Source organism: Orbicella faveolata, unplaced genomic scaffold (genome assembly GCF_042242905.1).
Source record: "Orbicella faveolata isolate gen_17 unplaced genomic scaffold, um_ofav_v1 contig_26, whole genome shotgun sequence".
NCBI lineage: Eukaryota > Metazoa > Cnidaria > Anthozoa > Scleractinia > Merulinidae > Orbicella > Orbicella faveolata.
In genome coordinates, this window is record NW_028301554.1 from 17,732,647 (window position 1) to 17,742,869 (window position 10,223).

Below are 10,223 nucleotides of genomic sequence, written 5' to 3' on the forward strand. Positions count from 1 at the left end.
ACAGACCTCACTGCTTTTGTTGTGTAAATCAAGTTGTTCTTACGCTAAGTAGTTTGCATTTAAATGAGAAAAGCAGTGAGGTCTGTATCAAAGCAAGGTCACCTCCAGCCTCGCTTACATTCATAGGCCAGGTAACTAAGCACACAACTGTAAAATGGCCTATTCTGGTGATTTTGCCTATCCGGTTTCACTGCGCAGTCTGCATCTATGGCGCATGCCTGAAATGGTAGCTCCCAGAGCTCTCGTTTTCCGACCGCTGGCCAAGGGGAACGAAGACTCTGTGAACGAGATTGGCAGAGAGATGAGTCGAGAGTTCTCGTGCGCATGCCCGGTTGAGTTAACTTACTTCCGGTAGCCGTCCTAGCTCGTCCCGTCCTGATATCTTAAGGTGCCTAATTATAATTATACAACGCTGCAATCTCGACTGGCGACCTGCACTTCAAAATGGAAAAAATATATATACATTGCAGCCGTCCAAATAGTAGCTAGACTCCGAATTGTAATGCTAGATGATACAGTTCTTTCACTTAAAAATGTTGTCCAGTTTTGACAAAATATGAACCGCAAATAACCCAAAAATGGTTTGACTGCCCTCGAAGCTCAGTCAATAGGCTCTTGAGTGTTTTAGCCCAGTTCCCGAAGAGACGTCACTAAAACATTTGTTGGGGCTAGTGGCACGTTAACGTCCTTTAGTGTTGGTCTACCGCGAACGTTGTGTTCGTTTGTATGTGATTGCTTCGTCCTACAAATCAAGGAATCCATGCTAACTTTTCACGACGACAACTTCTGTAAATTCCATGTGCTGTACGCATGTACAGGTGACGCATGCGCCTTAGAGACCAGACGGCTATTTGTGACTGAACGAGGAAAAAAAGAGAGCCGAAATTTAAACCCAGGCCTCACTGCCAGGGTAATGAGTTATTTCGTGTCATAAAAATGTCTCTTAGTCACGCACTCAGTGGTGTTGTACGTCACGTGACTGATAAGGTTAGGGCTAGTATTGCATCATCAAGCATAAAACTAAGTTTCTTTCTTGAACTGAAGCAGTTTCTAACTCTATGTCTGCATTTTTTTTAGAGCTGCATTGTTCTGACTTTTTTTGCCAGTGTATCGTTTTTCGCATATAGAGCTTATTTCAATTTGTGCTCCGAAACAGGATGTCAGTTTTGCCTGGTTTGTTCAGATACTGATTAGTTCTTCGTTCGCTCTCGGTGTTTCTGAGCTATTAGATCCAGAAAAGGTTAGTTAATCAGTTTGAATGGCTCCGTCAATTCCATGCCCACTAATCCCCCCCTCCCCCTTAACTGAGGGGCATCTGTCGGGCATTTGTCTTTAAAATCTTCGAATGCCACACGGTGGGACTAGCCCACAGTAATCCCCATGAGCTGCGGGAAGAGGGTCTATGCCCGACCCATTAGACAAGGTCAAAATATTGTTATTCTACAGTATTGCAATGATGGATGAAGGAAGCAATGATTGTTCGCAAATTAATGGAAATTAATGCCGCCAACCTTGGTCACGTTTTTAGGAAGCAATGCCCCAACCCTGGCTGACTTGCTATGCCAATTGTCCGACCCTGGGGTAGGAATATTTGTCGTATTCGCTACAAATACCCCAAGGGTTTGGAATTGATGGTGCCATTAATTTAAACTTGCGCTTCATATATGCAAATTAAGTGCTGGTTGGCTTGAAGTGTATGGTAAATCAATAGAAGTTCCCTCAGGAAAGAGGTTGGTGTCATTTTTTCCCCAAATCAATAGTCGCTCGATTAATATTGCAGTTTCCGAGTGCAACGTTTGAGAACGTTTACTATTTTCTTGGTAAATCAGTTCCTGGCCTTAATCAGATACGGGAATAAAAAATTAACGCACTTCAGACACCGGTCAATCTGCACTGACGTGAAATGGAAAAAAGAAAAGAAAAAGAAAAAAAACTGAACCTGTCAAAATCTACCGTGTATGCTGATATGCGAAAAACGTTAACCGTTCGATAAGGTGAATTCCCTTGATAACATAATATAAGTTGTGCGAAGAAATTCCAGGGTATATACTATTTCGAAAAATACTTTTCAGTCACGCCCCCAGAGGCATTCAAAAAGTTCGGTTGTTATCTGACTCGGTTAACGATCTCAGCTAGTTATTTAGTCATTCATGTATGTGGTTTTGTCTGTTTTACTTCAGCAACGCAAGCTATTTGGAACGTTAGGAGACCCCCCCTTTTTTTTTAGGAAAGTTAGTGGATACGGATCGCAGAAATCTAAGTCCGATTGAAAATTACTCCATATCATTCAGGAAGACGAAGTAAACTAATCTTTTGTCGGGGAGTTTTGCTCGCCCGGCTTATTCGTTTCCTGTTTCTAATGAGTGACCAGAAATGGACAAAAAAGGCTGCTCATATCGGCCAACGCTTTTCTTCGTCTTTATTCCTGAAGATGTTTATCAGAAATTTTCCAGTATACTAAGCGACTAGATATTATTTGTCTTTCGAATGATGATTTTACTTTATCATTCGAATAGGTGGTTTTCACTGTCACGCAACGAAAAAAACATAGGCACGCAAGGCGCGCAAGAGTTATTTTTTGTGAACTAAAAGTCTCGGAGATAGGAGCATTCATGGAGCTGTTTCCAGTAATGATTTGGTTGATTTGACAAGTTTTTTTGGTTGCAATGTACAGCAAGAAAGAAACTGGGAATTTATGATGTACATATGATGTTACATCGGTAATGGTAAAATAACTAAATAGTAAGCCAAAAGATGTTTGACTGAACAAACTACAGTTATCTGACACGTCTCCAGATTATTGTAGATATCATCTTATTTTCTAACAGGCAATTTGATTCGTTCTTTGATACAACACACACTGTGATTGGTGTGACACGCGCACATACTTAACTCCCTCACTCACCCATCACATAGCCCTTCCAACCCCCAAGAGGAACTTTTGCTCAAAAATACTCAAATTTAGAGAACTTTTCGCATTTTAAACGGTCGTAAGTTTACCCTTTTTACACAACACAACGTAACAACACTACTTCACCAAACATAGAAAGAACGAGAAAAAACCTCTTTGACACGTTGAAAGTCTGATTTAATTAAATTGCTCTTTAACTTGTTGCCACGCAGTCTTCAAAGAACATTTGAACAGTTTTCATACTTTTTACCTTTAAAAATATCGGACTGAAAAGAATGTCATAAAATTTCCATCAAATAAAAATATTAAACTGCTACTGCAGAGACGTAAAAACCGTCGAGATATGAAAGCTTCTTTTTAGTTTAATATCCTGGGAACAATAGCCGATAGTGAACTTGTCAGCTCTAATTGAATTTACTCCCATATAAAAAACAAAATTGTTAAGTTACCATTTGTAACTAAAGATAGCAAACATCTCATGGGAAAGAGTGGTAACGATTCGTCAGCACTAATTGAATTTCGTCCCTTGTGAAAAACAAGAGTGTCAAATTACCCTTTGTAACTAAAAAATAAAAATATCTCGTTATATTTGCATGCAACAAAAACAAAACAATCGTCACCTAAACTTACTATCGTAAACTTTAGAGCTGTTTCAAATCTAAATAGTCTCGTCTCCTCTAAAACATGTCCTAAGAACTAGAAGCGACTATTCGTGACCTCTAATTGAATTTATTCCTTGTGAAAAACAAAAGTATCTAGTTACCTTTGTAACGAAAAATAAAAATATCTCGTTGCATTTGCATACTACTAACTCACGAACTGTTTCAACCTCAAGGCTCATCTCGTACGTAACTAAAATCCTCAGCCTAACCCACAGAAAATGTCGAAGTAACCCCAATATATGAATACTTCCTCCTCTTTTATAGAAGAATAAATATGGCCGTTCTAAACTGTTTCAGGATCAAATCTTCTCACATACCATTTACCTTTACAACAAGAAATTTGATTGGCTGTTTATAGCAAATCCAATCTGATTGGTGTGACAAACATACATCTCTCACTCACTCACTCATCCATTGACCCGTCCATAACATACCCGACGCGCCGACTAAGAGGTATTTTTTTTTACAAAAAAAATAACTCAATAAATCGAAAACTACTTAGAGGATAAAGTCAAGAAAATTTAATATTATAGGAGACAGGTATAGAGGACACTTCTCCAAGTTTTGGGTCTCTGCGTTTTCCCAAACTTCAGATATTCGTCGAAATGTTTTGCGCAAATTTACAGAGCCCAGGAAGGAGCCGCCATGTTAGTGGAGCTCTGTGCTCCACCAACATGGCGGCCGGAAAATAGTGCAAACATCTGGAACTTACTTTGGCTATCTAGGCGACTGATTGTCTGAACTGAAACAACAACCATTTACAAAAGCACTTTTCCTAACACTTTAGCTCCTAAAAAGGCTAAAAATCAGTAGATAAGTGTATATTTTTTCCGCGAACGCGATCGAAGCGGTATGTCACGCACCGCCATAACTCTGAACTTCAAACGGCGCTGGTTTCCAAACCAAGCACGCTATTAAGCTGAAAAGTTGTAGACTGATAAATTTAGATCCCGTTATGCCTTATGAGGATAAAAATTTTCGTGGCTCTTTAGTTTTGGATTTTGGAATTTGATGACGTCAGGTGAAAACAATCTATAGTGTGACCGTCTCTGTCACCACAATTATTTTCTATTCCCCTGACTGAGCCAGCGATATCTAGCGCAAACAAATCATGAACCGGTAGGTACGTAATGTATGGGGTCATATACCAATGGAGACTGGATACGAGATAAAACTAAATATGGCGGACGAAGCAAAGGTCAAACATCTCGAGAGGAAAATTGCCGTCGCAAGAAAAGAACTTAATAAACTAAGGAGTGATATGAATTCCATGAAGAAAATGTTTGTTCACAAGTGCAAACAAGTTAAAGAAATGGTCGAGACAGGTAAGGTTCCTCAGAATTTTTCACAAACACTTCAGTTTCACGCACCCGATCGACATGATCGAACTTGAATTCGATTAAGTTAAGTTCGATGGGGCCGTTCGATGGTTGAAGGTGAAATACATTCATTTAAAAATGGGAGTTATATAGGAACAATGTCCGTGATTTCTGAATGTTTCGTTCCTTTTGGGTATCTTATGAGTAATGCAATGTAATTACGTTAGCGAGAATATGTAGAAGACTCTGTTATCCAAGCCTAAATTGTTTCCCAGTTGTCAGACGTCTTCGTGTTGATCTCCGTCTTCGTGGGGATCTCCAGGGGTCCGGGGTATCCTCCCCCAGAAAATTTTTGAAATTTTAATGCTCAAGGATGTCATATAGTCTGGTTGAGTGCAACCTGGGGGATCTAACGTGTCAAAATTGTATTTCATTTTCACAACTATATTTACCATCGTTTTCAAAGAGATTCATTTTTATTTCAGTATGGCCAATCGATGAAAATCGATCATCAGAAGGCAATCGATATAATCAATATAATCGATTTTAATTAATCAGTTATTATCGATCGCCTCGACAGAGCTTGACATTGCAACCACTGGAGTCGCCAATACGACTAGATTTTTTTCATTGCCTTTTCACACTTGGTTGCCAGGCTGGCCCCTAAGATATCTTAATTCTTTGTATTTTTTCTTATCATTTTTATACCCATCAAATGAGTGGAATGATTGTTGAATACCAAACTATACTTCTTGTTTTCACACATGTACTGTAGCCCATGAAACGGTGTTCTTCTTGTGCAATGATTTTTTAAGATGCGAAGTGAAATCGACATCTCTCATTGACAATATTCTGTATCTGTACCTAAGATTTTGGTGAAAACTATAGTTTGTATTGTTGGAAAGCTAAGCATTTGTATAGATTTTGGTTATCGAAGAATAAAGCCTACACAACATTTACATGTGTAAACAAGCTGAAGGAAAATTGACTATGCAAGTTTGTTTATCCATATCACATGTGTCGTGTTTACTCGTCTGGTTACTTGACAAAGCATGCAGTAAAATGTTACAGTTTCATTTTTTCTGTAACACCATTTTCATTGGCAAATGTAATTCCCGATAATATGAAAGAAAAAAACTGTCCATAATTTATGATGAATCATGTTCAATGATAAAATTGAAAACAAGTTGTAATACATTTCAGGCAAAATATTATTTACATGCAGATATTGGATTTTGCTATTCCAAATGACTCGACCACATTCATAATTGTTAAACAGTTAACAGTTGACTCCCTCAGTGCAACGAAACCATGTATAAAATAATTGTTTGGAAATTAATATCTGACAAAAGTACAACTGAGAACCAAAGTGAATTGGTACTGATTACCCCCATCAGATGGTGCATTATAGTATTAAGGACGGTGCCTAATGGCAGTGAGGCTGGAGGTGGCCTTGTTTTGACACAGACCTCACTGTTTTTGTTGTGTAAATCAAGTTGTTCTAATGCTTACTATGTGCATTTACATGACAACAGCAGAGAGGTCTGTATCAAAGCAAGGTCACCTCCAGCTTTGCTGCCATTCAAAGGCCAGTTCCCCAAGCAGACAACTGTAAAATGGTTTATTGGGCCACAGGCCAAATATATAAATGCATTTACCACAAAAAAAAAAATTTGGATTTGATATTTATACACATCTAAGTATCTAAATAATTTACCCTAAGTTTCAAACAATGCACAGTCAAGTTACAATGAAGGAGCCAAAAATAGAAAATTTCAAGTGGTCCTCCATAACGCTAAAATTCAGCCTATTTTTGACACCTTGACCTTTGTATTAAAGATGCTCTTTTGTACTTAAAATGTTTGTCCCTGGACACCTTTTATGATGAAAGTCAGAAAGTTCAAATGAAACAAGTCTATCACAGATTTTTCAGCCCATAATGTAGACAAACCTACTGATCTAAGGACGAAGAAACATAGAACAAAGTCTTTTTTTATGGAGCTTATTTGCTACATTTGTTCTGTTTCCTCCCCTCCTACATGTAGACTGAAACAACAAATTGATAAAAACAAACAAAACAAAAACAAAACAAAAACAAAAAAACAAAAAACAAAAAAACACACGCACAGTTATCACTGAGCGTATCTTGTTTCTGCGGTTGCACAGGTCGATAAATAAGTAAATAAATAAATAAATAAAAATGTTTAACACCTATTTCTATTTCATAACTAATTTATTTATGAGATTCACACCAAGCTGAAGCATGTGTTAGATGACACCAGAAAAGTCATGAAAGATTGCTGTATTATTCTACTGGAAAAAAAAAACAACAACAGCAACAACTTGCCATCCTTCCTTTGCTCTTAAGAAAAGTAGGAAGTTACAAAATGTATTCCTGAACCAGATAACTGAGTAACATTCTTTTTTGTCTCCATACACTAACTACAGTATTCTTTCCTCAGGAAAACAGGAAAGCATCCCACAGGATAGTAACAAGGAACTCATCTCTGGCAACAATCCCCAACAGCAAAATACTCAGATATCATTTTATCCTGAAATGATGCCAATTGGGTTTGTTCAGTCTTGCTTCAAAGAAAAGAATGGAATTCCTAGACAGCCCAGTGTTTGCCCAGCGGCTAAGGCTAAGCTTTGTGTTTCAGTCAGAGGATTTACCAACCCTGGACACTGCTTAGATGGATTGGAGAATTTTTCTCATGTTTGGTAAGGTTGAAACAAATCTACCATTTACTTGTTAATTTATGCTTCTGATTACCTTTAGAGTGGTTTTCAATTTAGTGTCAAAAGTAATCAGGCAATTACTTTGGTTTTGATTTTACTCTTACTACGTTCTGAGATTGGCTGAGTAGTCTAAATGGTGAGTAATTGGTTTGGGTTTGGTTTTATGACACTCAGTTGAAAACCACTCTAATCAATCAATCAATCAATCAGTTGATCGATTGATTGATCAATCAATCAGTCAGTCAGTCAATCAGCCAATCAATTAATCATTTGATTAATCTATCAATCAACCGATCAATCAATTACTGCCTGTTTATATTGAAAATTTTATTTTCAATTTTCTCATGTGTCTGTTGGTTGAAACAAATCTGCCATTTACGAGTACAATACATTCTTTGTACATTGTACTCTTTAGTTCGATGGTGGTGTGATGGTGCTGTAGGTTAATCACATGTAGAAGGAGCTGAAGAAGGTGGCTTATAAGCATATATGACAATGTATGGAGATGTACATGATATAGATATTTTTTGTTAGCAGGAAGATGGGGTGCTTGTAACTAGAATTGTACAGTGTTGTTGTTTGCGTTGTGTAGTTATTAATCATAAACCAAGCTGGGCCTTTGTTATTATAACAAAGGCCCAGTTTGGTTTATTATAACAAAGGCCTGGCTCAGTTTTTTTTTTAACAGTTTGTTTAACTGGAGTTCAGCGTCGGACTGATGGGCCCCTTGGCTCGTATGTAGACTCCACAGTATTTTTAAAAATGGACCCTTCAGTAACTACATGTATATTTGTCTTAATGAAGTGTACTACTCAGTGTCTTGTAAATTTCCTAACACTGCCTTCCTCTCTGATAGGATTGTGTTTCTGTTTCACAAGAACACCAACAAGGCTGTCAAAGCTAAAGTTAAGCCCCCCCGTTTAGACGGTACCAAGGTTGGGGTGTTTGCCTCCCGCAGTCCTCACAGACCGAACCCTATTGGCCTTACATTGGCAAAGCTTGATGGCATTGTTGGTAACACACTGTTACTGTCCGCTATCGATCTCTTAGACGGCACACCTGTGCTTGATATCAAACCATATGTTCCAGACTATGATAAACCCCCAAACTTAGTTGAAGATAAATTGGAGCTGGAAAGCAGTGGTAGAACATTGTCGAAAAACAGCGATATTTCTCGAAGTCAGGAAACTGCACCAGTCTCGCCAGGTTCACAATTGGTTGATCAAAGCTGCACGGTGTCAATACAGCAAATTCTGGATTTGCAATCCGAACCAACTACACGTGCTCTAAGTATTGCAGAATGGATAAGAAAGCCTCCTATCGGTGAGTTGGAAGTTAAATTTTCTGATGCGGCTATAGAACAAATCGGTTGTTTCCATGGGAAAAGGCACCCCCTTCTAAAAGAATTGCACAGGAAAAGTGTTGATTTGTCAGTTCATAGATGTACTTGTCTACAGAAGCTTAAGCTTGGGTCAGAGACCTTCACTGGTGAGGAGCCTGGATCGTGTGAGCTAGGGGACAATCAAATCGTAGGGAACCCTTGGATAAAGCCTTGTGATGCTGGTACATGTAGACCTGTCAATACAGTTGTCGACTCTTATGGCTCTTGTTCAAAAACGTCTTTGAATGAGAAAACAAATGAATCAATTGACGATGCGAAGCATTATGGTTCGCAAGACGAGCTCTCACTCAAAGGAAAAAGTCCTTTTCTGAGCGAAGAAGTTGGCGGAGACTTGAAAGAAAGCGTTCCCCAACCTGTAACTGACAGTGAACTTCTGCAGCCGTCCGATGTGTGTATTTATCAACTAGAAATGCTTTCATCCCCAGAGGAGGCGATGCAAGCTATTACCGATATTCTAAGGGCAGACCCTAGATCGGTTTACAGACGAAACTGTTGTCAAGATAAATTGTATTCCTTTAGCATAGACACGATGAATGTGACTTGCAATTTTGAAGAATCGACGGTTGAAGTTTTACGAGTAGAGCCCGTGTTTTACAGGAAGCTGAAATGAAACACACGATTGACCAGGTTGAATTATGATTCCACCGACAAAATTCAATGTTAATTTTATGTTTGAAACTTGCACTAACAATCAGAATTATGTCGGTGAAAGGTTTCAAATTTCCTACTTCCTTCAAATTTTCGGGTAAATGTTGGGAAAAAAGAAAAGTTGCAATCGAATTATATGTCGATATATGCTGCCTTGAGTCACATCAAGTCCCTCCTAACTGGTATGGTGACTGAAATACAATAATTATTAACTCGTATACATAAAGACTAAAGCGTATTACAGTTCAAAATATGAACCGTTGTATGTTGTGCACTTTTGCAAAGGTAAAGTAGTTAAATATAACTCATGTAATGTTCTTTTTCTGATTATTCTCTCCGGCATACTTAAGATATTGACCGCGACACGCATTAGCAGCAGGTAATGTAAGTTCTGTCACGTGACAGCGACGTAATTAGAACATCAGATGGAAATCGCACACCTGCCCTTGATTAAATAATTCAAAAACTCATCTCTAACTCAGCTTACAACTTACATATGTACATATCAAATGTTCTGCCGGCTGCGATAAGCACAGGTCGAT

General features: G+C 38.4%; 1 protein-coding gene across 1 annotated transcript; it reads left to right on the forward strand.

The window, feature by feature from the left end:
- Positions 1 to 4,710: 4,710 nt before the first annotated feature.
- On the forward strand, positions 4,711 to 9,999 carry LOC110039965 (tRNA (adenine(37)-N6)-methyltransferase-like). The gene is made up of 3 exons (XM_020745143.2): positions 4,711 to 4,898; positions 7,355 to 7,613; positions 8,488 to 9,999. Exons 1-3 carry the CDS (start codon positions 4,724 to 4,726, stop codon positions 9,641 to 9,643), a joined length of 1,590 nt encoding a protein of 529 aa, XP_020600802.2. The 5' UTR covers positions 4,711 to 4,723; the 3' UTR covers positions 9,644 to 9,999.
- The last annotated feature ends 224 nt before the right edge of the window (positions 10,000 to 10,223 follow it).

Coding starts and splice junctions, on each gene's coding strand:
- LOC110039965 (XM_020745143.2), top strand. CDS start 4,724: ATGGAGACTGGATACGAGATAAAACTAAATATGGCGGACGAAGCAAAG. Junction 4,899..7,354: donor TAAAGAAATGGTCGAGACAG/GTAAGGTTCCTC, acceptor TTCTTTCCTCAG/GAAAACAGGAAAGCATCCCA. Junction 7,614..8,487: donor GAGAATTTTTCTCATGTTTG/GTAAGGTTGAAA, acceptor CCTCTCTGATAG/GATTGTGTTTCTGTTTCACA.